At 30.8% G+C, this 27,363-nt stretch overlaps 9 protein-coding genes, 1 long non-coding RNA gene and 5 other non-coding genes across 24 annotated transcripts; 2 read left to right on the top strand and 13 right to left on the bottom strand.

Moving 5' to 3' along the window:
* Positions 1 to 187: 187 nt before the first annotated feature.
* Positions 188 to 937, bottom strand: LOC128883648 (40S ribosomal protein S23-like). Its single transcript, XM_054136224.1, has 2 exons — positions 608 to 937; positions 188 to 556 (listed from the first exon to the last, which is right to left on the bottom strand). The coding sequence occupies exons 1-2, from the start codon at positions 794 to 796 to the stop codon at positions 308 to 310; spliced, it is 438 nt and encodes a 145-aa protein (XP_053992199.1). The 5' UTR covers positions 797 to 937; the 3' UTR covers positions 188 to 307.
* A 2,731-nt stretch (positions 938 to 3,668) lies between these two features.
* Positions 3,669 to 6,392, bottom strand: LOC128884284 (uncharacterized). Its single transcript, XR_008459332.1, has 4 exons — positions 6,272 to 6,392; positions 5,862 to 5,925; positions 3,845 to 5,768; positions 3,669 to 3,793 (listed from the first exon to the last, which is right to left on the bottom strand). It is a non-coding gene; the product is annotated as an uncharacterized LOC128884284 (long non-coding RNA).
* Positions 5,932 to 10,222, top strand: LOC128884279 (uncharacterized). 7 transcript variants are annotated; one of them, XM_054137558.1, is made up of 18 exons: positions 5,932 to 6,578; positions 6,628 to 7,189; positions 7,258 to 7,393; positions 7,445 to 7,719; positions 7,766 to 7,853; positions 7,901 to 7,965; positions 8,057 to 8,108; positions 8,165 to 8,243; positions 8,300 to 8,388; positions 8,438 to 8,598; positions 8,645 to 8,740; positions 9,019 to 9,046; positions 9,096 to 9,121; positions 9,176 to 9,215; positions 9,278 to 9,416; positions 9,503 to 9,602; positions 9,730 to 9,797; positions 9,841 to 10,222. In XM_054137558.1, exons 4-18 carry the CDS (start codon positions 7,510 to 7,512, stop codon positions 9,956 to 9,958), a joined length of 1,359 nt encoding a protein of 452 aa, XP_053993533.1. In that variant the 5' UTR covers positions 5,932 to 6,578; positions 6,628 to 7,189; positions 7,258 to 7,393; positions 7,445 to 7,509; the 3' UTR covers positions 9,959 to 10,222. The 7 variants fall into 7 exon arrangements, 6 of the variants coding, with proteins under 6 accessions (XP_053993533.1, XP_053993530.1, XP_053993532.1 ...); XM_054137555.1 differs by lacking the exon at positions 9,096 to 9,121 and having other exon boundaries at positions 5,932 to 6,275; positions 6,331 to 6,578; positions 9,019 to 9,065; positions 9,162 to 9,217; XR_008459331.1 differs by lacking the exon at positions 9,096 to 9,121 and having other exon boundaries at positions 9,019 to 9,065; positions 9,162 to 9,217; positions 9,503 to 9,660; positions 9,841 to 9,912.
* A 210-nt stretch (positions 10,223 to 10,432) lies between these two features.
* On the bottom strand, positions 10,433 to 11,223 carry LOC128884281 (eukaryotic translation initiation factor 5A-1-like). The gene has a single exon (XM_054137563.1). The coding sequence runs from the start codon at positions 11,060 to 11,062 to the stop codon at positions 10,574 to 10,576; it is 489 nt and encodes a 162-aa protein (XP_053993538.1). The 5' UTR covers positions 11,063 to 11,223; the 3' UTR covers positions 10,433 to 10,573.
* A 123-nt stretch (positions 11,224 to 11,346) lies between these two features.
* LOC128884282 (uncharacterized) lies at positions 11,347 to 12,127 on the bottom strand. The gene is made up of 2 exons (XM_054137564.1): positions 11,788 to 12,127; positions 11,347 to 11,715 (listed from the first exon to the last, which is right to left on the bottom strand). Exons 1-2 carry the CDS (start codon positions 11,983 to 11,985, stop codon positions 11,488 to 11,490), a joined length of 426 nt encoding a protein of 141 aa, XP_053993539.1. The 5' UTR covers positions 11,986 to 12,127; the 3' UTR covers positions 11,347 to 11,487.
* Positions 12,128 to 12,149: 22 nt separating this feature from the next.
* Positions 12,150 to 13,642, top strand: LOC128884280 (uncharacterized). Its single transcript, XM_054137562.1, has 5 exons — positions 12,150 to 12,331; positions 12,390 to 12,522; positions 12,568 to 12,723; positions 12,769 to 12,847; positions 12,909 to 13,642. The coding sequence occupies exons 1-5, from the start codon at positions 12,276 to 12,278 to the stop codon at positions 13,025 to 13,027; spliced, it is 543 nt and encodes a 180-aa protein (XP_053993537.1). The 5' UTR covers positions 12,150 to 12,275; the 3' UTR covers positions 13,028 to 13,642.
* On the bottom strand, positions 13,384 to 14,941 carry LOC128884468 (uncharacterized). Its single transcript, XM_054137898.1, has 6 exons — positions 14,806 to 14,941; positions 14,636 to 14,747; positions 14,501 to 14,591; positions 14,336 to 14,456; positions 13,680 to 14,125; positions 13,384 to 13,614 (listed from the first exon to the last, which is right to left on the bottom strand). The coding sequence occupies exons 1-6, from the start codon at positions 14,840 to 14,842 to the stop codon at positions 13,384 to 13,386; spliced, it is 1,038 nt and encodes a 345-aa protein (XP_053993873.1). The 5' UTR covers positions 14,843 to 14,941.
* A 376-nt stretch (positions 14,942 to 15,317) lies between these two features.
* Trnat-cgu (transfer RNA threonine (anticodon CGU)) lies at positions 15,318 to 15,390 on the bottom strand. The gene has a single exon. It is a non-coding gene; the product is annotated as a tRNA-Thr (tRNA).
* Positions 15,391 to 15,572: 182 nt separating this feature from the next.
* Positions 15,573 to 15,645, bottom strand: Trnat-ugu (transfer RNA threonine (anticodon UGU)). Its single transcript has one exon. It is a non-coding gene; the product is annotated as a tRNA-Thr (tRNA).
* Positions 15,646 to 15,873: 228 nt separating this feature from the next.
* On the bottom strand, positions 15,874 to 15,946 carry Trnat-agu (transfer RNA threonine (anticodon AGU)). Its single transcript has one exon. It is a non-coding gene; the product is annotated as a tRNA-Thr (tRNA).
* A 209-nt stretch (positions 15,947 to 16,155) lies between these two features.
* On the bottom strand, positions 16,156 to 16,228 carry Trnat-agu (transfer RNA threonine (anticodon AGU)). Its single transcript has one exon. It is a non-coding gene; the product is annotated as a tRNA-Thr (tRNA).
* Positions 16,229 to 16,586: 358 nt separating this feature from the next.
* On the bottom strand, positions 16,587 to 16,659 carry Trnat-ugu (transfer RNA threonine (anticodon UGU)). Its single transcript has one exon. It is a non-coding gene; the product is annotated as a tRNA-Thr (tRNA).
* Positions 16,660 to 16,871: 212 nt separating this feature from the next.
* On the bottom strand, positions 16,872 to 17,672 carry LOC128884246 (uncharacterized). Of its 3 annotated transcripts, none has more exons than XM_054137499.1 (3): positions 17,561 to 17,672; positions 17,418 to 17,513; positions 16,872 to 17,363 (listed from the first exon to the last, which is right to left on the bottom strand). In XM_054137499.1, the coding sequence occupies exons 1-3, from the start codon at positions 17,666 to 17,668 to the stop codon at positions 17,112 to 17,114; spliced, it is 456 nt and encodes a 151-aa protein (XP_053993474.1). In that variant the 5' UTR covers positions 17,669 to 17,672; the 3' UTR covers positions 16,872 to 17,111. The 3 variants fall into 3 exon arrangements, with proteins under 3 accessions (XP_053993474.1, XP_053993473.1, XP_053993475.1); XM_054137498.1 differs by having other exon boundaries at positions 16,872 to 17,372; XM_054137500.1 differs by lacking the exon at positions 17,418 to 17,513 and having other exon boundaries at positions 16,872 to 17,372; positions 17,561 to 17,670.
* A 139-nt stretch (positions 17,673 to 17,811) lies between these two features.
* LOC128884304 (uncharacterized) lies at positions 17,812 to 20,168 on the bottom strand. Its single transcript, XM_054137601.1, has 7 exons — positions 19,841 to 20,168; positions 19,307 to 19,534; positions 18,746 to 19,202; positions 18,583 to 18,697; positions 18,231 to 18,527; positions 18,096 to 18,170; positions 17,812 to 18,044 (listed from the first exon to the last, which is right to left on the bottom strand). Exons 1-7 carry the CDS (start codon positions 20,166 to 20,168, stop codon positions 17,976 to 17,978), a joined length of 1,569 nt encoding a protein of 522 aa, XP_053993576.1. The 3' UTR covers positions 17,812 to 17,975.
* A 149-nt stretch (positions 20,169 to 20,317) lies between these two features.
* Positions 20,318 to 27,225, bottom strand: LOC128884301 (guanylate cyclase alpha-like). Of its 2 annotated transcripts, none has more exons than XM_054137598.1 (20): positions 27,148 to 27,225; positions 26,968 to 27,086; positions 26,763 to 26,906; positions 26,551 to 26,694; positions 26,115 to 26,260; positions 25,843 to 26,062; positions 25,445 to 25,784; positions 25,293 to 25,398; positions 24,506 to 25,237; positions 24,061 to 24,453; positions 23,683 to 24,018; positions 23,525 to 23,636; positions 23,313 to 23,473; positions 22,292 to 23,264; positions 21,975 to 22,142; positions 21,419 to 21,925; positions 21,253 to 21,372; positions 20,984 to 21,205; positions 20,734 to 20,927; positions 20,318 to 20,632 (listed from the first exon to the last, which is right to left on the bottom strand). In XM_054137598.1, the coding sequence occupies exons 1-20, from the start codon at positions 27,155 to 27,157 to the stop codon at positions 20,503 to 20,505; spliced, it is 5,277 nt and encodes a 1,758-aa protein (XP_053993573.1). In that variant the 5' UTR covers positions 27,158 to 27,225; the 3' UTR covers positions 20,318 to 20,502. The 2 variants fall into 2 exon arrangements, with proteins under 2 accessions (XP_053993573.1, XP_053993572.1); XM_054137597.1 differs by having other exon boundaries at positions 21,419 to 21,928.
* Positions 27,226 to 27,363: the final 138 nt, after the last annotated feature.

Raw genomic sequence — 27,363 nt, forward strand, 5'->3', positions numbered from 1 at the left:
AATGCCACACCTGAGTAAAACACTGAACTCCACATTGCATTATATTTCTATATAAAAAAGACATTCTTTGATGTTTCAAAACATAACGACACACTGGTTTCAGTATAATCTTACAGATGGTTTAACCAGAAAAAATTATAAACAATCATATGTTATTTCGAGCGTGTGTGAGGAAAACTATGCAAAATGGTTGTCGTAACAAGTTTGCTTTTACAATGTTGTGTTGTTAGGAAAGTGGTTTTTGTACGTAATTAAAAAAAACCTATTAATTGTTGCATTTTTAGTTTTATACTGTTATGCCTCCTTTTTATGCTCTTGGCTTCTCCTTTTTTTCTTTAAATAATGCATACAAACCAACACCAGCAACCTTAACAACTTTAAATCGAACACCAGGAATATCACCAACAGCATGTCCCTTACGACCAAAACCTGCAACTAAAACTTCATCATTTTCATCAATAAAGTTAAGACAACCATCCCGTGGTACGAAAGCTGTAACTTTTTTTCCGTTTTTAATCAATTGAACGCGAACACATTTACGAATAGCAGAGTTAGGCTAAAAAAAAATTTCAATTAAGCAGGTCTACAAAAAAAATTTAGTAAAAACCTGTTTAGATTCAATTCCTAGCTTTTCAACAACGATTCCCTTAGCATGGGATGAACCTCCAAATGGATTTGACTTCCATCGTGTTCCCAAATGCGCCTTCTTATAATCTTTATCTGCCCATCTCTGCGTACGACGACGATTGCGTAATTTACGTGCGGCGCCGATACCGTGTGGTTTCTTTAAGCCCATGATGGTAAAGCAGATGAAGAAAGTAGAACGACTTTAGCAGCACATTTCTGTTTCTTTGTTGTTATGACCCAGGGACATCACTGTAACTGGTTTGAACTATCAACCTTGATGAAAAAACAAAAAACAAAATTTTAATTGTGTAAATTATTAACAACACGTTTGACTCGTTTTAAAAATTTATAGTTATTCTTTTGAAAATGTAATAAAGCTTATTTTATGTATCATTAAAATTTAATTATGTTTTTGTAGTCCTTAAAGCTCTTTTACAAAAACATGCATTAATAATTTTTTTAGTAAGCACCAGTATTAACATTGTTACCACACATATTTTAGGACTTTGTCAATGTAGTATTAGCTGTTGGTGATTTAATCCATACTGAAACTCAACGATTGGAAGAGACGCAGTCTATTTTCCATGTTGTTTCAACACAACAGCGTATGGTTCCTTTTTAACACAAAATATATTGGCAAAAGGTCATCTTTGTCCAGTGTTTCTTTCAAAGATTTATAGTCATACTTTTGGAATTTATGGGTGCACAGCCATGTCTTTATTGCAGTTCGAACATTGTTTATATAATAGATATTGGACATGTTTCTTTGATTCCTGAAACTTAAAATAGTATCATGTTGACGTAGCAATAAATTTAAGGGTAAAACGATATTGAGAACGTTCATCACATCCAAAAAATGCTGCAATAAAGTAAATATAATATATCTAAAGGATTAATATTTTTTGTTAAAGTCGGATTTAAATTATTTTTTTTTTATGTTCTATAGAAAAAAAGTGTTAAAAGGAAATGAATCTACAACGATTCAATATATTTAGACATACAAGTAAATAAATATATAAAAATTTGTTCATTATTGTTTAATATCATGCTTATCTATGTTTCGGTTTAAAAAAACGAATGTCACATTACGAATACTTTCAATAACAGTTTTCTTATGTACTTACAACCATAGTCCTTCATAACCCTTTGACTTAAGTAGTGTAGACCTAACAATTTGTCCACACCATATATTTAAACAGGGAAAAGCGTGAATAAACATTTTCACTGAATTCTCAATGACGACACATTTATAGCAAAGTTAGTGTTGACACTTCGTTTTATTTTGAAAATCAAACAATAACAATGTAGTATATCGACAATCAGAATTTTTGTTTTCGCGGCGTTTCCTTTGTCTCAATCCATTTCAAACTATAATCGTGATTAAAATACTAAATAGAATTTTTTTTTCTAAGAAGTAAATATGACGTTTTTTTTTATTAATAAAAACAACAAAAAATTCATTACATATTAGTGTATTCGCAGTGATATGATATATTTTAACTACGTAAAAGAATTAAGGAGAAAGAATATGTAGGGAAAACAGTTTACATTGGTTCTTGTATTCATATATTGAGAAAATGTTTAGGAGTGTGATAAAATTATTTTATGAGAGTAATGAGTTTTTTAGTGTTTTTTTATTGAAAAAAAAAATGTTAAAAATTTATGTTGTTTACCTTACGTATAGGCTGTAAGGCTGCCTTATGTTGTAACATTTAAGATTAATTACAAAATGCGAAAGCAATTTTTTTTAAATTTTTTGCAGTTTTTATTTTAAAATGTTTTATCTTGATGTTTTTAGTTAAACGGAGAAATAGAATTTTAAATTTTTCGCGTTTTTTGCAGAGTGGATTGCAAAAGAATTAAATAGTTATGCCACATAGACTCTTGGCGCAAACTTTTAACCCAAAAAGTTTATAACGACGTTCGTCATGATTTAACTCTCTTTCGTTTTCTTTCAATAAATTTGTATTTCAATTTATTACAGCAATAAATTTATAATGAAACCAATGTAGAAAATGTAGAAAGAATAGCAGTGACGACATGATCTAGATTCTTCAATTAATCACGTAAATTTCTTATAACCGTTAAAATTATTTTATTATTATTGATATAATCTGATTAAAAAAAAATATTAAATTGATAGCGTTTTTTACAGTCATTTTTTGTCCAAACGAAATGATACGTTTTTTTTTAAAACTCAGTTTAACGCTTATATATTAGAAGTGTTTGTCTGTGTAAGGTCGAATCAACATTCTATTGGAATTTTCTTGAAAGGTATAAAAGATTACGCATTTTTCAATACGCTGTATTAAAAAAAATTAAATGACTTATTATTTCAAATGCATTTCAAGAATTTAGCTGTTTTTTTTTTAAGCATTATTGCATATAGTATCAAATTCACGTAACTCAAAAATTCTGAACTACGTTTTGTCAATTTATGATCTATTTGATAACCTATATAGTATTATAATTGTTGTAATACTATTACTTAAATTACTAGAATGGTCATTACAGTTGTTAGGAATACTTGAAGTTATTGCCAAAAATTTTATATTTTAGCGTACTGGTTCCTTATAACAAAACAAGATCAAAAAAAGACGAGTAAAAACTTGTATAGTCATAGTTTAGAAATGTTTTCAGTAATTTGAAAAAAAAAATACTTTTTCTTTCATTTGTGTAAACTGGAAAAGTGTCACTTGATTCAAAAAAATTAAAACTTAACGGTTTAATCGTTTAATCGTTTAATTTTTGACTGCACACCTTAACAAGTTTGAATAAGAACCTAAAAAGCAACAGGTTTCCATCTATACTGTTTTTTACGGAAATCCTAGATAAAGAGGAATTTGTATATATCTACAGAACAATGAATTTTAATTAATCAAGATATGAAAGGAATTCGGTAACGTATTCATTCACATCTGACACAAACTATAACGTATTTGAACTGAAGTCATAAATCATTTATATATCACCTAAGTGAGCTTCAAATACTTTTAAAATTGATTGAATCCAACTTCGGAAAATTAAAAAGTATCAGTGTTATTAATTTTTGATTAGAATTATTTTTTTAATTTTAATTACACAAAAAAACATTTCAGTAATTCTTTATACTTCTCATATTCCTAAAGTTAGGCATCTAGGGAGACCGTACAAAACTCTTATTTGACTAGAAAGGAAATCATTAATACAAAGTAGATGCTTTCTACTGTGAGGCTACCCGTGATCCAGCGTCACTATTCAAAACTCTTGAAGCTTTACGACGCCCACAATTTTCAGTAGTTGTACAAATAGAAAATCAATGCTAAGAAAAGCTACGCAACGCTTGCGTGACGTACTATAAAGCTCCAAGTTAATGAAGAAATTTAATCAGAGACATGTAGAGGGTCTAACTACGGATTTCCGAGGCAAGGCTGACATGAACCACTTCAAGAATCTATGTGCTTGACAGAATAACATAAAAACATGAAGTTACTGATTATTAACCTACGCGAGTACGTGTTTAAAAATCACGCAAAATGAAGCAATAAAAATAGCGAACAACAACTTACGGTAAAAACACTAATTTCTGGTGTGTTTGGTTGTTGGAAAATGTGCGAAGCTAACGGGGTATACGGACATTATGCGCTGACGGAAAGGATAGTGAGATAGCAACTTCGATTTTCGTAAAAACAGGGACGCCGTGTGAATGTCCTAGTAAATTTTAATTGAAAAGGTTTTATTTTTTTTAAAACGTAATTCGACACGGTGTTTTTTTTCCTGGGTAAATACACACGAACTCTGGAAGAAATTCAAGGGTTTGAGGAATTTATCAGCCGACAAGAAGTCCATCTGATGCGTTTGTAACCACCATTTTTTTTTTGAATTCGAGCTATACAGGAAACCTTAGATCAAATTGAAAAACTGGCGTATAAGAATTCATCGAAATTCTCTTACAATCTTGCAGTGAGGTATGACACGTAGATACTTACGAAGTGTTAAAAATATGCATTCCACTGATATCAACTTAGTCGCAAGCAGAAAAATCTACAACTACTAACTTTCCCAAACTTAAAATATTTTAAAAACTATAGTTATCTGCCTAATTTTTTTTTTATACAGATTAACACATCAGATATTGAATCCGTATTTCCGTTGATACTTCATTGAAAAAAAAGAAGAAAAAAACATTTCAAAAAAAATTTCAGGACCGTTGCACATGTTAAAAAAATATAGTCCTTTATTCGGACTTTAAATTCATGAGTTGCTACGTATAAGGGAAAAAATGAGTAGTTTCTGTAGACTATGCAAAATATCAAACCTTTGGAGTACTGTAAAATCTGAAAAACCGAAATTAGCATTAGTTTGCTCTCTAGTAATTTATCTAAGCTTCTCTTAAAGTATGCGAATTAGGCGCTAGTGATGATCTTCTTGGGCAACAACAAAACTGTCAATTTATTCAATATTTGCTTTGTAGATACGCTGTAAAACCGAACGATAAATTGTATAGACCTTACTCATGCTCTAACAATTGAATGCTAGGGATCAACTTAGTACATTATTTACCGTTAATAATTATTTGATTCACATAGGTAGTTACTAAATATATAAATGACTCATACATTTCTTTTTTTGTACTTGGCTACAAGACTATTTACTTGAGTCGTCAGTCTGAAAATTCTTGTTATCCTAAATTTAACAAAACTTCACAGTAATGCATTATGCTATACAAAAATTATCATGTCTTCTGGTTAATTCAATTCATATATCACAACTTATTCACATTTTGGTTAATAACCAATTTCATAGAACCCTGATTTCAAGCAGACGTAAATTATTTTTATCCTGCTTTTAGTGATTGATATACAATAAAGTCAGTCTGGAAGTTCCATTGAAAACTTCTGTTGTTTTATTATGGGTTACTAAAAAACTAATTTTTTCATTATATTCTCAGAACACTCCGTGTCTTATGTTTTACAGGTCGTCACTTCTAGCAATATTTCATTTTTTTTTTCAAAATTTTTTTAAATTGTTTATTATAGTATAAAAAACGTTGGATACGAATTACTATGACTTGGTGCAGTGGTAAAATCGGTCAAGAGATGAATATGTTTGGGAAGAATATACCATTTATAACATCCATATCAATCGAAAACCTAATGTAACTGTAAGAAAAAAAATATTAACACTACTCTGTTTTTGTATCTTTCAAATAATATTAAATAGGTATTAAATTCATAGAACATTATCTTCTCTACCAAGTGCTTTTTTTTCTTGTTCGTTCCAGCTGTTTCCAAAAGTCACGACGTGAAAAGTCATCTACTGAGATAAAAAAATTTTTGTATAAAAAAAATTAACAATATGGTAAAACGAAAAAATTTCGAGGATTTTAAGTAAGGAAAATTTAGTTGTCTATTAAAATCGTAAATTCTAATATGACAAGCTGAATACATAAAAAAAGGTTGACGTATTTTTCTGCTAAAGGAAGAGAATAAATAAGTGAGAATTTTCAATCTCAACAATGTTGTTTTTCTGTACAATTAGTTTTAACGTAAACTTTAAAACTAAAATAACATGTTATAAAAAAAAACTAGTTGTTTTTTATTGCTTCAATAGCAACAGACATATCTGAAAAAAATCAAGATGAAGAAATTCGAAAAAATCTTACACAGGTCGGTAGCTCAAAGATTGAAAACTGATCAGTAGTCATTAAAATGAAGCGTGTAGGATTTTTATGCAAACTAATTTATTTGCATGTTAGTATTATTTCTTTTCATTCTTCTTTACAACTAACGATAAAACCAAAAACCTACAGCTTAAGTTATAATACAGATGAGAATAATCTACCTCCTATTCACGCAGCTCCACCAGAATCACGAACACGTTTATTGCCACCACTTCTGAAAAAGTCAGAAACTGTTATAAAAAGGAAGGCAAATGTTACATACGATGTAATTGATTCTAAAACAAATAATGTAAGAACTTATATGGTGTACCAGTAGTTTTTGGAATGAACTTTTGTAGAAAGAAAGGTTATCAAAGAATGGATTGGTACCTAAATTGAATAAAAGGGTAAAAAATAAAAGTCTTACCAAAAAAGCAAACACGCGGCTTGAGCACAAGGAAAATGCAGGGCTACCCTTAGTAAGTAGAGGTGGAAACTCCTTGCATAAGGGGAATCGTCCAAATGAGAAAACCGTTCCGGGTTTGTATTCCAAGGCTGACATAGAAGAACTTCTACAGGAATTAAACTCTTTGAACGATTTTTTAAATAATAAGAAGGTCTCGAGATTGCAATCATTCGACGTTGAGCAAAAAAATGAAGAGCCAAAAAACCAGATTTTAATATTGCACCAAGCAAAACCTCAAAGTAAAACTGTGGGTGATTTCCAATCCGAACATCAAAATTCAAAAAAAGACATGACGTTTCACGCAAATCCAAACAACCAAGTAGTTGAAGCTCCAATTAATAATGAACCCGTTCACAATAATGCAACATCTGTGTTGCATCAATTAAAAAATGGTCCAATAGAAACGATCTTAAAACAAAACGGCTTTTTACTTAATACATTATTTGAGACGAAAAGTAAGCTTCGTTAAATAAAGAAAAATATATTCTAATTTCTTAGTGCATAAATTTTTTTTTTTACGAAGGTTACTTTAAAAAAAATACCACAAACAACGAGCAAGAGAAAAAAAAAAAAAAAAAAAAAAAAAACATCTTATTTAGATGTTCTTCCTGGTAGCAACATCCCTATATACAGATTTTCACATAATAAAGACGCTGAAGGTAATTTATAATAGATTCCATAACCCTTTATATTATAAAAATGTTCTTTAGTGCGGGTTTTTGTTAATAAAAACCCATCTTTCGAAAATAGTGGTGATTATGCTATTGAATTTAATATGCCACTAAGTCGAATGGTTCCTACAAATTCCGTGTATCGCGTTAATGCGACAGTTTATGTTTCAAATAAACACCATCCTAGGGTTGTCTTCTATAATTCTAGCAACATAGACCGATTTATGCAAAGAAACGGTAATCATGCGAGAGAAACCATTCCTTATCGTATATGCTATCCAAAAAAAAATACAAATCTTGTATTTACGATCAAGGTAAACATTATATATAAAGCTAAATTGAAATCGAAGCATTTATTAGATGGGAGTTGAAAGTAAACAAGTTGTTTTTCTTAATAATAACTATAGCGAATTTATTTTGCCTAATTTTCGTAGGAGTAGTAAAAACGGTACGCCTTCCACGCTTATAGTAGTCATATGGTGAAACATTTTTAAGAATGTGCGCTTGAATCTATTGAGAGTATCCGTTTATATCCAGATTTGGAAAAATTTAAAAGAGAAGTGCGTTGTTTTTATTGTTCCGTTTGTGTTTAGTCTAATTTTTACCATGCTAAAGTGTTTATTATATATGAAAATGTTTGTTTAATATCAGATATTGAATCAGCCGAATGTGATAGAGAATTTGGTGAATTTTCATACACATAGTGAGTGGTTGTGTGATATTAAAGTAGAAGATCAAATTTTATTTGTTTATTAATAGATAAGAATTACAACCTGCGGATGATTTTCTTAAATTCACCTTTAATTTTTAGCGATTGTTTTTTAACTTGTTCTATTCCGTAATTTGATGATGTATAGATTATCAGTGTTTTTAATTTGTTTTAACCGATCTTAGAATGAAATTTCAACGTACTACAAAACATGACATTAAAAATAAACAAGATGTTCTTTGGCGATGGAGAAGCTTACAACCTAAAGGCATCGGTAGGGACAGCTTAAAACTTGTTAAAAGTTATTTTTGTTTTAAAATCAGTGGGGCTTATACAAGATGAAGAAAATTCACTACAAGCCTTTCAAAACGAACACGACGAGGAAAATAAAAAAAAAGAAAACGCTGTCAAAAGCCATAATGAGACAGTACCACACAAGGAGAATGTAAACGTTGAGTCAATCGTTGACAAGGTTCTTGAAAAGGTGCTTGTTAAAGTTGTATAAAGTATATAATTTATTTCATTTACAGACTGAAACACAAGGAGGGGCACGTTTAGCTTCCTATGAAGGAATGCAGCAGTTTAATGATATGCTGAAGGGAGTTGCTCGTGTATGGTTACAAAAGGTATCAAAGCATATACTGAAAAGCTATAACCTAATAATCAATAAAATTATTTATTTATCTTCGTCTGCCTTTTATTTACTATGAATAGAACAACGAATAAATCGTTGTTGTATCAAAAGAATACTCATTGATTGGCTTGTTACGTTTTATAGTTCATCTATTTGAGTTAAAAAAAAGCATTTTAGTTTAATACGTTCAATACTTTTATAGCATTGCTAAAAACGATTTCTTACAAAACTAAAATTTTTGCTGTTATGTTGCTGTATTTCATTGGATAGTGGTGGCATATCGGACAATGTATTAGGGGTACGAAAAATACTTATCTGTAAGTATTTGCAATTGTATTGTTTTCCAGATTATGAAAGATTATGCCCATTAAACGTACTAGATGCTAATTTTGTCACGTACTTATTTATGTTAGGCCTTCTTGTCTAGTGGGAGCGTTCAGTCGAAGAAATGTGTGTTCCTCCATCAGGTGTAAAATGAATAATAAACCTTTGATTTTCTAAAATGCATCCATTCTAATCTCAATATTAGATTATAAGGGTCCTTGTGCTGCGACTTCACTAAAAAGAGCTTCTTATACTGTGAAGGAAAACTTTTCTATTAGCTGTGAAGTAGACTGGCCTTGTATTCATAGTACTGCTCTGAATGCTAGGTACAATTGCCCGAAAAGGTAAAATTAAGTTGGTTGTGCTAGAATATATTTCTAAAATTATTTTAATTTTTCTTTGACCTAGAAAAAAAACTTTTTTTTTGTAGATGGGAAAACCCTGGAGGTGCTCTTTGTATTGCACCAAATGACTACTCAGGGAAATGTTCTCCAGCGACAGATTTCACAGGATTTTCTATAGAGGAAAAAGTAAAATGAATCTAAAATGTTAATTCAGTGTTGCACGAAAATCGATACTATTCGTAGAGTATATTGTGCATAAATACATGGATGCCTGAGAAGGTTTATAAATGTTTTCTCTGTTCTTTAACTGTAGAGTCAATGGGCTTCTATATGCGATGTCGATTGGTTTGTGAAAGGATCTAATAATGACGAAAAAACAAGGTAAATTTGCAATACTGCACGGATTCATAAAATTGTTATTTAGATCTAAAACTGCTTGGTCAAGCTCACTAAGTATTGGAAAAAACGAGAGAAACGGTCCTATCAATCCATCAACAGGTGTTATTGTTCTTGACTCAAAACACGAATCTTTTGCGATATAAAAAAAATCTAAATAAAATGTGGATGAGTTTTACCAGTAACACATGTTTTTTTAAAAAAGCTTGCATTGTGATTTATCAAGACGTAAAAAAAATGTTCATATGTATATTACTATTTTCTTCAAGTGTTTAGCTTGTTTTTCTTTGTATAACTAATAAGAAAATAGAACTTATACGATTGAGGAATTTCTCGAGATGTTTAATGTTTCCGTACTATAAGCATTGACAACTTTTTTCAAACATCAAGATAATTAGTTTAATTTATTATTCCGGTTTATTCAACAGTCAAAAATTGATAGAAATTGCATACTTATTCAAATTGTTTACTAAAACCAACTGGATTCTTTAACGACAAAGACTATGTTTATGAACTTTTTTCTTATTCAACTATGTGCAATTACTAAATGTCAATTTATCTGTTCGCATCCATGAAAAAATTCTAACAAGATCTGTAAAAGTTTAAAGCTTGATACAGTACAGAAAAAGCAATCGATAGGTTTGCTTTAATGTTTTGTTATTGACACTTAATTGAAAATTGAAATAGAAAGGTTTAAATAATAGAAATGTGTAAGGTGTTAAACAAGAAGAAAAGTTTGTATACAATAACAAATAAACAAATTAAGAATCAATGACCTTATAGCCAACAATTTTTTCCATACCACAAGCAGATATAACCGATACCAATACGGTGCTTCCGCTTTCGAAGAGTTCCGAAATTTTTTTGGCAACTTCATCATGATTTCCTTCGGAATCAGTTGGTAAACGCAAATCATCTTTTGTTTCACCACCTTCGTTCAATAAAGTTACAAAACCATCATCTATATTAATAAGCTGATATTCAGCCCGCTTCACTAAAGGAATTTCCATATTATGAGATGTAGGACACATATCTTCATACTTTTTTCCAGTAAATATGTCAAGTCCAACAATATGAGCTTTAGCATGGCCATGCTTTCCAGTTTTGGATGTTGAATAATCGACAACCTTGCAAGGCTTTCCTTTCAACATACAGAAACTATTTTTCTTTATAGCTCCTGCTTGTTGAGGATAAGTATGTGATGCACCAGAGGCGACTTGATCAAAGGTTTCATCATTGTTAGAATCCATGTTATCGTAGCCTTAAAAATTGGATAATTTAATTTTACGTTGTAAGGCGCACGACTCTTAACGCGAAATAACCACTGCTTTTTATAAGGCACGACTCTATCACTGTGGTTTAAAAGACACGATTTCCACTATACCAGATTTGTTACAGCAAATGTGCCCAGCTTATTCGACCCAATCCCACAAATTCCCAAACTTTGACCAAGATGTTAACATAAGAGTTCAAACAAACAATTGATACCGACTCAAAACAAGTCAACATATTATTTTAGCACTGGATAATAGTTTAAAAGACAACAGTGTTGCTATGTTTTTATTTTTTATTAGTTTCATTTCCCCAGTGTATAAAACATGCAGTTTAAAGAAACAGTAAGGAAAGAAAAAAGTAGCCAAGTGCACATGGAAGTGTTTCGAATTCGTTAAGTCTATTAACAAGCATCATCATCTGAGCTCCTTGATGCTTGTACTTTGTCTTCAATTGATAGTTCTAAAAGTTTTGCTTGTGCTGATTGATTGTATTTATTTATTTCAGCATCCTTTTTTATTAGGCATAGCAAAGCTGCATTAGTTTGGGGTACTACCGAGTTTAACTTTTTAGACAAATCTCTTTTAAGATCAAGGTTAGAATGTTTTATTTCAAGTTGCGTTAAAGGATCCTGAGTTTTTTCAAATAGCAAATCGCAAAGCACTAATAACATTATGAAAAGCTTAGTTTTAAGATAAATTACCTTTTTGATAAAAGAATTTATAGCATCTAGCATTTCGTGATCTAAACTTTTTTCGATGTTTTGCACAATTGATTTGTTTTGTTTTAAGTATTTTTCTAATTTTTTACACTTAGGCCTATAGTTGCGAAATGATAAATTGAATTCCTTCGTTGACTCGTTTGATTGAATCGCATCCTGGGTTTTTAGCAATAGAGTCATAACAGAAGAAAAGTATTATTTTGTTTTAATGGTTGGTTGAATTCGACAAGAAATTGCAGTAGAGTTATGACAATGTGTAATATATGTTTTACACGTGTATTCGATCCATAGACACACCCTTAAAACGTACCTTTCTAAGTTACTAAAGTAGACAGTTGTCGAGTCACAATTGAGAAGCTTGCTTTTAACTTGGTAGCATTCTTGTCCATATTTGTGAATCTGTGTGAGCAGCAGCATGCAAAAAGAAAACCAAGAAGTGACTCTGAACAATCGACGACACTGTCCAACTTATGAGGGCTTTAACCGAAGAAGAAAACAAAATTGTTTTTGAAAAATTAACGAAATTGTATTGTTCTTAGTTGTTACTATGAAGTGAGTGTTTTACTGTGCGTTTTTTTGTTTAGTATTGGCAAAAATTTGGTGAATCTCGTCGGAAATGAACATGATCCTCATGTGTTTCGTATCAACAAAGAAAGAGTTTACTATGTAAGCGCTAGAGTCTGTAAATACGCAGGTTGTGTTCCAAAAAAGCAATTGGTACGTGATAAAACTTAATTAATCAAATTCATATAGCGTCAATAGATTAGCTTAGGAACATGCTTAGGAAAATTTTCAAAAACTAAAAAGTTTAATCTTAAAATAACGTGTTTACGTTGGCTGTCGCTTTATGCTATAAACAAAATATGGTTAAAACCAGCAGGTGAACAAGTGTTTTTATATGGCAATCATGTGGTTAAGGTATGGAATGGAACAATTCAACAGTTTTTAATTTTATTGTATTAGCGCCACCTAGCCAAAGTCACTGAAAATACGTCAAAAAATGTTGGAGTTATAATATTGTCAATGAACGATATACCACTAGGTAAAAGCGTTTTTCTCACGCTTTGCAAATAAGAAACATTATTGTATATTCGTTTTTGTAGGTTTCGGTGTTACTTCACGTTCAACGAATGAAATGCGATTAGCAGACAATGAGGCCGTCGTAGCTTTTCATCAAGGTGATATAGGAGAATATTTACGTGACGAGTGTGATTTACTATAAACATCATAAATACTGAAACTTGTTTATTTTCAATCGCTTGACTTTTATAATGCTGCAAATAACGTTCTTTTTTTTTTCATTCCAAACCATACGGGTGATTTTTATATATTTATAAACACAAATACACTGAAACATGTCCACTAACCAAAAAGATGTTATGGCTGTAAAGTGTCAGGTTTTTGCGAAAAGAAACGGATTTCGGGACGCTTTTTGTATTTATAAATTACTGTTATATAAGATTACAAAAGATCTTTCCAGAAAACCTTGTTAACTCATTCTTTAATAAAATGAGGTTTTGATCAGATAATTTACTGCGGGATCAAAAAAAAAATCATCATAATGAAATTAAAGGTTTCTCAGTTTTCACGCCTTCCTTCTTTTAGCTTTATATGAGATGCATAATATTCTTTACTCTCAACTTTATTTTGCTCGGGAACTATAGATTTTCTGGACAATATAATAGGAACTCGTCTAGCCGTCACACGACGATTATTTTTATTTCGTTTCTCATCCTTGGTATGTTTTTCTCGGAAAATACATGGACTTTTAACATGAGGAAGTTCTTCACGATTAGCCTCTTTTGAATACTGATAAAATAGTGGATCATGCATTAAGATTACCTATATAAAGTTAAACTATATTTGGAAATTACCTCTGTAACACAAAAAATATAAAAGGATAATTTTAACAAAATATGGATGCACATACGTGATTTAGGAGGTGGTAATGTCACCGGGTTTTCTTTTTTAGACGCTCTTTTTCCACGATCTATTTTTTTCCCTCTATGTGACGATTTTTTTTTTTCTCGAGGAGTAGAATCGGTAACGTTTTGTTTTCGAGTAAAATGATGTGGGGAACTTGTTCGGTTAGATACATTAGAATTATACGAGGCATGAGTTGGTACTTCTTTTTTTTTAATCTTGATTGCTTTTTTTTTCTTTTCATTTAGTTGTTTTTGCTCAGCGTTCAACTTGCGCCGTTGTGACAACTCTTGCACAAGGGGTGTGATTAGTGTCGATTTCACATCGCTAACATCTTGTGATACCGGCTTTCCAACGGGTTGCTCTAATGATTCTACAAAGCTTAAATAGAGAGAATCTAAAAAAAAGTATGAGAATAAGGTTAGTATTTTTTCCGGGACGTTTTGCCTCAACTCGAACAATTTTTTTATTTATAATTACTAAAAGTTGCTTGCTAAAACAAGACGAAACTTTAAGACATTGCTTCACTAGCATTGTCTAGCATTAAAACTATGCACTAAAAAACGTAAAAAATCACATAAAGCTAACGAACTTTTAGGTAAGTTACCTGTAGCCATAGTATTTTTTTTTTTATCCACAGAAGCAGTTGGTCGTGGAACTTGTTGATACGGCACATAACACACAACTGCCCTGAAAACCTGTCCTTTTTCATCCACAAATGATGTTCCCTACATATTAAACTATGACGATATATTTAGGTTAAATCTATTACATGAAAGGATAGTAAAAAATTCGCCGCCACATTTCCACACGAAAAGTTTAAATACGCTCGTGAATTAGTGCTTTCCTTTTGTATAGATTTTCTAAAAAAAAAAAGTATAAAATTGTTTTAAAATGTTGAGTATACCTCCTTTTTCCCTGACAATAACGATACCATGTGATTTCATCCAGGAATTGCTTTGGTATTGACTCATGAAAAACTTTATCAGGCAGTGTTGGAGGAAGGAAACGAACTACAACTAAATTCACAACGAAAACAAAAAATTTTACTATGCAATTCAAATTTTTGAAATATACTTTTCTGAGCTGGTTTCACTTTATCCACAAACGCCATGATACATAAAAGAAGCTTTCTAAGGACTATTAATTTCGTACAAATAAATAGATCATTATATTATAAGAGTTGAAGTAATTATAATGAATAAAGAAAATAGGAAATGCTACATAACCAAATGGGTATTAAGGTTTTACTGCCAATCTGTGACAAAAAAAGTTTGGGTGACTTGGTTCTATAAAAAAATGTGTTCGTGCTGCTTACGCTGAACACAAAAATGCTATGCCTAATCAATTTTACGTCATTTATTTTTAATGAAAATGTATTAATTTAATACACTTTGCAATAACAAAGTCTTTTGTTTCGTACTCTTGATTTCTCAGTTGTATTACGCAACACTCGATTTCATTTTATAAAAACAGCAAAAGTAGAGTTACATGAGTTGTTCTTTTAAAACATCAAAAATCGTTGATGCCTGCTTGTCATGTAAAAATGAAGGAAAACGGAACGTCTACCAAAAAAAATTAAATAGTCTAGCCTTATACCGGAGTCGAACCAGTGACCTCTCGCTTACGAAGCGAACGCTCTACCAACTAAGCTAATAAGGCTACGACTTAACTGTTAAACCCGCTTAAGAGAAATATAACTAAACAAAGTTTAGTTTTTTAGTTTTAATAGTTGTAAATTATACGACTAAATATTGTGTAGAACCATTTAAAAATTTTCATATGCCAATTGTGTTTATATAGAAATAAAAAAAAAAATCAAAACAAACAAAAAATGTAAGAACAGCCTCATACCGGAGTCGAACCAGTGACCTTTCGCTTACAAAGCGAACGCTCTACCAACTAAGCTAATGAGGCATACAAGTAGTAAGATGTTCAGTATACGCATAAAAACTATATTCATTGTCCGTTGTGATACAGTCTACTTTGAAATTTCATAGTATGAAACTATGTTCACTATATCGTTACGATTCATGTGTTGTTTACAGCCAAATATTCACTCATATTTGTTTTTAATATATTTTGACAGAGCAAAAGTTCAAAACGTTATCAAAGCTTGTCATAATGATTATCAAAAACAGTAACAGCCTTATACCGGAATCGAACCAGTGGCCTTTCGCTTACTAAGCGAACGCTCTACCAACTAAGCTAATAAGGCTAAGGAAAAACGCAACGTCTTCTAAATTTACCTGTTGGTCACGCTCCGTGTATAATTTTAAATACATCAAAACGTATGTTTGTGTGTTCTCATTAAAAAATACTGTGAGTAGTATTAAGAAATTATTCTAACGATAAAAGTGTTTTTTAACCTTTCAATGAAACAATACTACATAAATGTTTTTTTTTAAATAAAAAAATTAAAATAAAAGCCTTATACCGGAATCGAACCAGTGACCTTTCGCTTACTAAGCGAACGCTCTACCAACTAAGCTAATAAGGCTGCTATGTTTATCTGTCTTTACGGTTTCAAGAGTTCAAGGGTTAATCAGCTCACGTATAGAGTATTTTATATGTTGACGAATATTTACTGTTCATAAATAATTTTAGATAAAACTTAAATTATGTTTGGAATTGAAAAAATATAAAGTTAACTTTATTGGAAGAAAATAAAAAAGGTGCGTGAGATTAAAAAAATGTAATAAGCCGTACAACCGAAAAAATTAACTAGTTTGTGTTTATTGGTAAAAGTGGTAAAACATTCGTATTTGAATTTCTTTGAAACGGTTTATAAAGAGTAATGCTACCATGCTTTCTTTTTGTTCCATTTTACCTGAATACCAAAAATACAAAGAATTAAAAGCCTTATACCGGAGTCGAACCAGTGACCTTTCGCTTACAAAGCGAACGCTCTACCAACTAAGCTAATAAGGCTACGACAAAACGTTTACATTTTGTTTTGTGATGTAAATAATGAATGAAAAACGAAACAGTTATACAAGAGATAAAATATAATTTTGTGTTTTCCGTGTTATGTTTCCGATAATCGTACTAAACAATACTATATTCATATCTTTTTTTAATAAGCTTATATTAGATGAAAAATATAACCATATTACATTAAAAGCGTCCTGTGTTATTTTTAGCCATCACGTGAGCTAATTAAAACATGTTGCTGTACGTTTATTATTACCTTTTCATATAGCACAAAAATTTCATCTCAGTTTTTTACAAAGGAATACCATCGTAGTGAAAATATATACATTAAATATACATACATTTTCTTTTTTTGCATGAATAACGTATTTTCGGCACAAAACGTGACCTTAATGTTTGAAAACTAGAATACTTTTAGCAGTTATAATTTTGTTCTTGATTCAAGTTTCTTACTGTTCAAGTATTATAGGTGTATCTTCATTATTTGCACTCTTCAACGCAGCTGTTAAAGAATCACGCTGTTCCTCTGCTGTTGCCAAAATGCGTTGTAAAATGTCTGCTTCAGTAATGTTATCTATCCGACTTTCAATATCACTAAGTGTCTCAAAAAACTTTTCAGGTAGCCGTAATCCTGGCGAATTTTCTGATTTGTAGCATTCATTTTGAAGTTGAGCTAATGATAAAAAGAAAGTAAGTTCTTCCTGAAAAGTCTGAGAATTAAACATGAAAATTATTACAGACATAAACTGATCTACTTTATCTAATATTGCTTCTTGAGTGAAAAATTCATCTAAAATTGCAACGGAGCTCATATGTATACTCCATTCCTGGGAAGGCTCCTCAAAATTAATCTTATTTCATAGCACTAGATTATATAAAGTAAGGATTTCTCATATACCTTTTTATTAGCTTCTTGAAGTATTAAATGAGGTAAATTAGAGAAAGAATTACTGTTTGGTTCAAATTGATTGAATTTGGTTTCTATGACGTTTTTGGTTTCGTGCATATTATATGTGTAAATTTACAATTTTTTTTTCTGATAAAATTTGTTTTCAACATGCGACATCAGTAATTGTGCAGAATGATACAACGGTTTTGAAAAAATTCTGGAACAATATGTAATCGTTTTTGAGTATTAAGTGAGAAAAACTATACAAAAAATAAACATATTTATCGTAAAAAAAGATAGATTACTACAGTAATGTTTTTAATATACACTTGAATTAAATATAATAAATTCATATATATATTGAAATCACTAAACTATAAATATGGTTATAATTCGCTCCAATATTCTTAAGTTTTACTTTATTTTATCCTTTTATAACAGCTATGGGTCGTAATTTGACACATTTTTTTGATATACCGGCGGCATGGCAAGTCTGAGTAGTGATATATATATTTTTCAAAAATTGTTGATTACAATGACATACATTGACAACTTCAGAGACATCCTTGTAAGCTTCAGAAGCTTCTTCCATTATAAGTTTAGAAGAAGCTACACGAACCTATAATAGAAAAAACAATCTACGTTTTCTAACAAAAATTTATAATTTAATATTTTTTACCGAGATTCCTTTATCATGTAATTTTTGTAAAACGTCTTTGTAGTCTAATGTATTTCGACTTTTATTACGACTTAATGCGCGACCCGCCCCATGACACGTTGAACCAAATGTTTCACTCATTCCTTGGACAGTCCCTAATGCAATATAGGAATTTGTACCCATGGTGCCACCTATCAAAACAGGTTGACCAATAAATTGATAATCTAAAGGTATTAATGGATGATGAGGAGGAAAGGCTCTAGTGGAGCCTTTTCTGTGTATCAGCAATTCCTTTGGTTTTCCATTAATACAATGTTGCTAATCAGAAAAAAAAAGATTTTAAATCAATAATTTTATTCTCTGAAAAAATTACTTCAAATTTTGCTACATTATGGGATACATCATAGATGACGCACATATCCAAGTCATCAGGGGTAGAATTACACACCTTAGCGAACGCTTGTCTAGCAAGGAATGTTATGACCGACCTGTAAGTCTAAAATATGAAAAATAATAGACAAAACTATATTTCTAACCTATTGACCCAAGCGTAATTAGCAGCAGCAGCCATACCTTTTAAATATTTTTGCCCTTCTGGAGAATTAATCCGTGCACAAGCAAGTTGTTTATCGTTTACTTGAACTCCCGAACTTTGAGTTTGAAGAGATAACAAAGAATCTGTAGCTACTTGATGGCCTAAGCCTCTGGAACCAGTGTGAATCATGACGCAGACTTGCCCTTTCTGGAAAAGCCCCATCTGTTTTGCCGCAATTTCGTCATATATTTCATCGACGATTTGCACTTCAGCGTAATGGTTTCCAGCACCTAATGTTCCCAATTGCAATAGTCCTCTTCGTTTGGCACGACTAGAGACTGCTACAGGATTGGCTGATGTTAATCTGCCATACTCTTCACAGTGTTCCTTATCTTCAGGCCATGAGAACCCTTCTCTTAATGACCAGTCCATTCCCAGTAATAAAATTTCGTCTAAATCTATGACGAAATATTTTGAACGATAATTTTAAATATGTAGTATTAGACACAGGCTTGATTTATTGGTGTGTCTAAATATATGTTTAGTTATAAATTTTCCCTACCATAGTTGCTGCAAGGAAATATACCTTGACTTCCGACGCCTACTGGTATATGATCAAACATAGATTGCGCTAATTTTTCTTTAATAGGAAGAATATCCTGTTCAGTGAGATTTGTCCGTAATAGTCTGACTCCGCAGTTAATGTCAAATCCTACACCCCCCGGAGAGATGATTGATTGCGGATCACCAGTATCGAACGCAGCCATATTACCAATAGCGAATCCGTAGCCTAAATGTTACGCATGTATAATTTTTAAAAAAATTAAATCTATATAATAAATATGTTCACAAAAGTCATATAACAAAGAAAAAAACATAGTTTGATAATTTCTACGTAAATTGTGATAGATTATATAGCTGTTTGACATAGTAGCCTTAACTTTTTAATTGCACATACTTTGATGAATAATTCCTCTTTGTTTGTGAAAGAGTAACATCACCGCGTTGTGACTAATAAATGTACGCAAAAGTTTTTATACAAAGTGTTTAAATAAAATTTGTTGTATTCACAAATGTAAAAGCTTATTTCACATACCTGAGTGAACATCGGGCAAACCGATAGAGTTACCTACTATTCCCGGAAGAGACGCTACGTTGGCTATCTGTTTCAAAGCAGGTAAAAATCCTCCTATGCTTTCTGTGATTTCTTTGTTCCGATTATATGGTTTGAAAATTTGTTGAGCATTTTGTAATGAGTAATGCTCTAGCTCATCAATTAAAAGTTGTTTTAAATTTGAATTGACATAAACAATTCCGTCTGTTTTCATGTTAGGGACAAACCCTTTTCTTATTCGATACTTTATTTCATTAATTTTCTCAATAAAATGTAATTCTTCATCGAAAGTACGTGATTTATTGTTCATGATGACCTCAACGTGAGAGTTACGGTGGCAACCCTATGAGGAACCAGACTGACATGTTTTTTTTGACACAGTCACAAAAATTAGATGCAGGCATAGATTAAAAAAATAAGCTTATTTTAATTTAACGAATCTTATAAAAAGATGTGTGTATTATTATTTAAACAAAGCATGTTCACTTAATTTCTAGTATCATAAAAAAACATACAGTTTTTAAAATAAAAAAAAATAAAATATTAAACTTATTATGGTTTTCTATTGGTTTCAATATTATTTTTTTCTAATATTCAAGAGAAAGAATTTACAAATCAATCTTTAGTCGTTGCTAACAAAAAGACTACATGCCTTGATGGATTGAAAAATCAAAACCTTTATTTACGTCGTTTTGACATGTATTGGCGAGAAGATACGTTTTAACTTGTTTACCGCACACATTGACCATTTTATAAAATTGAAAATCAAACTGCCTGAAAATAAAAAAGGATTATTTTTAAGAGGTTGTAAAGATTATTAAGTAATTTAAACATCGTGTTAGTACCAAAATCATATTAATAATAGACGTTCTTACTTTGGAAATTCTTCCTCAATTAAATTACAAAAAGAATCCGAAGCGCAAATGTGTCCTGGTTTTCCCTCAGATTCCATCGTATTCGCAGTTATAACGTCATGACCCCATAAGTCATAACGTAGTCGTCCAGAACCGATCATACCTCCAAAACAATCTCCATAATGAACACCTATCCGCATTCCTAAGTCCCATATCTAAAAAAAGTAATACAATTGTATTTTTATTTTTTTTTTCTAATTGTTTTTTTCACTTGTTTTTCAGATCGCATTGATTTAATGGCAACTGTCATAGCTTCTGCCATTTGTAAAACACGTTTACCACCATGTGCTGCAGCCGATCGAGAACTTTCATTCCTTACAAGGGGTTCAGTGACGGCGATGTAAGCATCACCGATAGTACACAGTTTAAATAAATTAAAACAAGATGCGTAATAATCAAATTGATTAAAAAGTTGTTGCAATAATCGAATAACCTAAAAAAATGTAAAAGTACAGTGGAGAAAAATGATGTAGTGATTACCTCTTTTGCTTCCGTTCGTTTAGCCCACGGTGTAAAATGACAAATGTCAGCAAATAAAAACGACATGTTTTCATGTTTGTATGCCAATTTAAGTCGATCTTCTTGGTATTCGCATAAAATCTATAAATGAAAAGAGTCATTATAAAAAATCATATCAATAAAATACTTGACGGGGAAGCATATCCTCTAATAGTTCCTGAGCTCTTTGTGCTGTTAACTGAAGTTCTTCATTAGCAACAAATAATGTACGGTCAGTTGATTCTTTTAAATAGTTAGAAATAAGATTTACAACAAGAAAACACACTAAGACACATGAGTTTGATGAGTTGAGACCCTTATACATATTTATTCCAATAATAATACATAAAATTGTGATTAGGGTTAAATTAAAAGCCAGGGCTTGAGAAAATAGTAAACCAGAGCAACTGTTGAGAATAGTTATATAAAAAAAAAATTGTAACTTGTCACTAGGAAACCAAGAAAATTTGGGCGTCATAACAATAAAGTTGAGTGTCAAAAAAATAATTGGACTATTATTGAAAGAAGCAAGAAAGAGTTTTCTTTTGTCTAGTAAAGAAACAGAAGTCATAATATTTGTCAGAATAATAATGGTTCCTGCCATCAATAAAATGAAATGGAGAATTCCAATCAGAAAATGTCTTGTCACTTTCTTCTGCTTTATATCATAATAAAATAGTAACTTTTTTTATTTACAACAATACCCAAATAACAGAAGAAAAGTTTTCTCTTATAAGACAAAAAAGAAAAACTAGCGTAGCGTTGAAAAACATTCTTGTTGTCCAATGAAGATATTCAATGTCGACTTTGTTTTTAACATTATTTTGAGTCGGTAAAAGAAGTATTGCCCAAGTTTCAGTAATAAATAAAATCTATTAAAAAAACAATATATAAAAAAGTAATAGACGATTTTATAAAATTACATTAAAAACCATTGAAAATAAATAATTAAAACATTGAAGAGCATAAACTAACTTTAACTAAATTTTGAATGACTTTCAAAGGATACGTATTTTCTTACTAGGAATAAAATGAGAGATTGCTCAATAGAACTCATGTTAAGTTCATTTTTATAAAATTGGCTACAAAACTTTTCCTCAACAAACGCATTACGAAAACACAACAGTCGACTGAACATGTAATATTTAGATTCAGGGCAAACGATAGAGTTGATGGGAGCTAATTTTTTACGATAATAATGTTTTGTTTTCACTTCATTTGAGTTGTTTTTGCATTGAGATATAGTAAAAGAAGGGATATGCAAAAAAGTAGGAATCGGAAAAAAAAAATTTCTTAAACACCAATGACAACATTGTATACAACATTGAAAAATAAAAGGTTTTGTGTAGAGATTAAAGGATAAAGAAGAACTTAATGTTGAGGACCTGGAAACAATCCATAAAGGAGTTTTTTGAAAAGTTTTTAGATCGCTTGTCGGTTTTAATATCATTGAGTTTTTAGATAATTTGGATTTATTCAAGAAAGTATCTTTTGAATACATTTCTTCACATTGATAAATTTTCTTGATATCTTTACTAAATGAAGAGCTTGTATTGATTTCAAACATTGACAAACTTGACACCCATTGATGAGACGACCGATGATAATGCGATTTTTCATAGGCGGGTTGTAATAAATATGTTTTCATTAATCCAATACCCTTTACTTGAATAAGTCGTGGTTCCCATTTGTATTTATAATCTTTTTTTAAAAAGGAATAAGTGATCTGGGATATGTGGATTCTGTCACACATTCCAGTACTTTTCATACGACTCGCTGTATTGACTGTATCTCCAAATAAACAGTACTGGGGCTTCTTTACACCAACAACTCCACTATAAACAGATCCGGAGTGTATTCCAATGCGAACATGAATACGCTCGAATTTCGTTTTATTATTTCTTTTTAAATTATCATATGAAGAAGCATCTACTGAAACAGTTTTAGTTTGATAAACCATACATCTGGCTATCTCTAGCATGCTTCTACCTATTCTAAAAATGAAAATCAAAAAAACAAAAAAAAAAAAAAAAAAAGTTTACTCTACTGCAATATGAGCATGATTTGTGTCGTTATTGTTTGGTGAAGAGCCTTCTGCATTCAAACTTGTCGCTACAAGGTATGTTTCAAAAACGGTCTCCACTTTAGCCCCTTTATGAAAATCAACGCACTTATCAAAGCACAAAAAAAGGGAATCTAACGCCTAAGTCAAAAGCAACATTTTTTTTTAACTAGTACAAAACAAAGAATTTACTTGAATTAAATGCGTTGGTTTAACATTTGTTATTAATTGCTCAAAATTGTGTACGTCACAAAATACAACTGAAACAATACTATGTTCTTTTGGTTCCACAGTGCCTAGCGATCTATAACAAGTAGTTTTTTTTTTTTTCATTTTTTTTTTTTGCATACCGTGTAAGATTCAAAGCAGCTCGTAGGTATTGTTCTACTACAAAAGATGGCAGCATTGTGTTCAGCATTTCACGACGTTTCTGCCGAGCTACATGGGCTTGATAGCTAAGAAAGAAACCACAACGTTCATTGTATTCTAGTTTGTACCCAACAAAACCAATTAATATTTGAATTCCGATGAAAAAAGGGGCGAAATGGGTTACGGAATAAAAAGAAGTGGTCGCGTTATATTTGAAATGGCTTAGTTCTGCATTAGGAGTAAACAAACTAGTATCTTCAAAAAAGTGATTTACGTTTTCTATATTCCCCAAACATTTTTGAAAAGTGCATATGTATCTGAAACCAACAGCATTATATAAATTGACGCGTTTTCCTTACCTTATGCTAAATAGAATCATAAAAACAATATTCTGAAGCAAGGCATAAAAAAAAGGTATACGGAGAATAACAAAAGTGAGCACAGAGATAATAGATGCAAAAGATGCTCCATCTTCACATTTAGTATAATGAATGATTTCTTTGTTAATGGTGCAAATAATGCAAATAAAACGTATTAAAAAATAAAACCATTCTGAATGAAAGATGGAATAATAAATTGCAAAGGATAAAAAAACCACAAGACAATCAAGAAGAAAAGCATTGGACGGATAATAAACGGCGAAAAAATCTTGAGTTTCACGGCCCAAAAAAAGCCTAAGATCCCAAACAATATTCACTACACAAGCTGTCCAAATTAAAAAGAATATATAATAGAATACTTTTTCCATATTTCTAGAAAGCAAAAAATGTTTTTTTTGTTAATGATATTAATATTTCAACGTACTCGCCACTACATATTCGATATTTTTGATATTCTATTTCAAGCTGAGGATCGTGAAACCGCAATGTTATCCAATTCAACGTATCACGTACGTGATTTGTTTTATGAAGAATAAAATCGAAATCATGTACTTCTTTTTTTTTATGTGCGTAATCTTTTGCATGAATTAAATTATGAGGTGAATTTTTTGTACACGTTGCTGAATTAAGAGATCCAGCTATATTTGTATAAGAATGAATTGATTTACAAGATGACACGGTCGTCGAGTGACTGTTTTTATGAGATGAATACCGTTGAGAAAAGGGTGCAGTAATATGAATGTTTTCTTCAAAAAAGTTTGGTGTTTTCTTTTTTGGAAAATCAGCAAATTTGAAACGAGTTCCCCAAAACATTTGTAATAATTCAAAAGAAGGAGCTTCTAAATCTTCACTCAAATGACGTTGACGATGTTGACTTTTCAGGTGAACCAAAACAGAAAGTTTATCAATATCGGATACAAAAGGTAAATTACAAGTTAACGCATGTTGACGATTATTATCTTGAACTAATTTATATTGAACAGGTAAGGGAAGAAATTTAACATTTTTCTTCTTTAAAGGATTACAAATAGATGTAATTTGGGATAGTAGAGTGTTTTGAGAAAGATCTTTAAAGAGACTTTTTTTTTGATAATAAAGATTTGATAAGAAAATAATTAAATTATGTGAGAATCTTTCCAATACTGTAGAAAAGAATCTATAATGATAAGAATTCTTTGTATATTTGGCGTATGTTTTAAATGAAAACGTACCTTCGTCTTGTAAGATTAATACTTGTAGCAACGCTAAAGCACACCAATAAAATATACGGTTGTCGACACCAATAACTTAAATGTCGTTCATCAAATATAAGGATATCTATTGTAAGTTCATTGAAGAAAATAGGTAGAAAAAAACAATGTACCTGAGCATGGTTTAAAAAAAAATTTACTAAAGGAAATAATCCAATAAATATATCCAAGAAACAACAAAAAGTACCATAAAATGATACACTTTAAATAAAGTAAAAAAGAATTTTTAGTTAATCCGTGACAAGTTTCCATAATCATTTCCCATACACAACATGATAGAAAACCAGTGGTATAATCAACATATAAATCTTTGATCGTTAAATTATAGTGATAAAATGTCAAAGAGGAAAAGTAAGGAATAGTTATAAAATAGTTGGATACAATTAAAGTCAAAAATCCTTTTATAAATTCAACAAATATATAGGGGCATTTACTTCGGAACTCCCGACGCGACTGATGTAGTGTTCGTTTTGAATAACAAAAAGTACAATAGTGGTAACTGAAAACATACTAGAAGATAAGCCCAAGGTAAATTCTCAGCAATTGGATTGGGTATATCTTTAAAGTATAAGGAATGAATAGAAATAATACATGCACAAAAGAAAAATTGACAAAACAACAAACGTTCAAACGTATATAAAAAGTTATAAGTATTTCCAGTAAAGTAACCTAATGTAACAACTTCTCCCAAAAACAAACCAGCCGAATAATACACTAGAATTGTTGCAAACCTTTATGGTAATTAAAAATAAAAAAGTACGTTTTTTAATTCTGTAGAGTTACCATATGCGCTTAGAAAATAATCGTCCATGAACAAAAAACAAACTCTTCACTTCTTTAATAGAAGGGATTTGAACGTAAAGAGAATTCAAACATGGAGCATAACACTTTTGCTTTGTATTCATAACGACAATACCACCGTCAGCTTCCTTAAAAAAAAAATCAAAATACGTTGTGTTGTATTTTACTAGTTGAAAATGAAGACTATTGACCAATTTTTTAATAAAGTGTGTTTAAAAGACCATGTGTAGAAACAAAAAGAAGATGAAATACATGAAATCTTTTTAAAAAGCGGTCTATAAGTTGTTGGGATGATTTAAAGTATTTGAATAGTTTGAAAATAAAGTTTAGAATCACGAATTGATGATAGAAAAAACATAAGATATTGCGTTAAAAAAGATTTTAAAAAATTAATGTTATAAACGCTAGAGAGAGTTACCTTAAACATAGGAATATCGTTAGAACCATCTCCTAAAGCGAAAATGATTGGAGAAGGCGTCAATTTATTTTTAAGTAACTGAATAACGCGTCGTTTTAATTCGGGTGTCATTCGACAAAAAACGACTGCATCACTGCAACATATCTAAAAGGTGGTCAAGACACAAAAAAAAATTGAACTTTAATTTTTTTTAAAAATTTTTTATTGCATACCAGACTACAAAAAACAACTTTTAAGTCAGCTGAGCTTAAGAAAAGCTCAATTTCTGGCCCGGAAATTAATAATGCTACTGGTTCATCAATATGTCTTGTTTGTAATAATGAACAAAAACGCGAATACAAAGAGCGTATTTCCGTCTATTTAATATACAATTTAAAAGTATTGATCAGAGAGTTTTTTTTTTTCTTCCATCCTTACACGAAGAAGTATGGAGCACTTTGAGGCATTAGTCGATATATGCGCTTGAAAAACAATAGAAGTGGGTTGAAAGATTTTGGATGTATACGCAATATGTAGTCCAAGTTCCGAATGATCTCCTATTAAATGAAATCATTAAGAAAAAAAAACTACTGACACAAATTTATTTTCACAATTGACCTGTCATCATCCAAACGCGTACACCAGCCAAACCTAAGTTACGTATTGTATTGACAGCTCCACGAGTTACGCGCTCCCGTACTCCAGAAATTCCTAAAAACTAAAAGAAAAGCCAATTCATCACTACAATAATTTGTTTCAATTTAGCTGTTTGATGAAATTACAGTTAAATTGGATTCGAACGAATCGAGAATTTGATAAATGTCATCTTTACGA

The sequence above is a fragment of the Hylaeus volcanicus genome, unplaced genomic scaffold (assembly GCF_026283585.1).
Source record: "Hylaeus volcanicus isolate JK05 unplaced genomic scaffold, UHH_iyHylVolc1.0_haploid 12237, whole genome shotgun sequence".
Classification (NCBI taxonomy): Eukaryota; Metazoa; Arthropoda; class Insecta; order Hymenoptera; family Colletidae; genus Hylaeus; species Hylaeus volcanicus.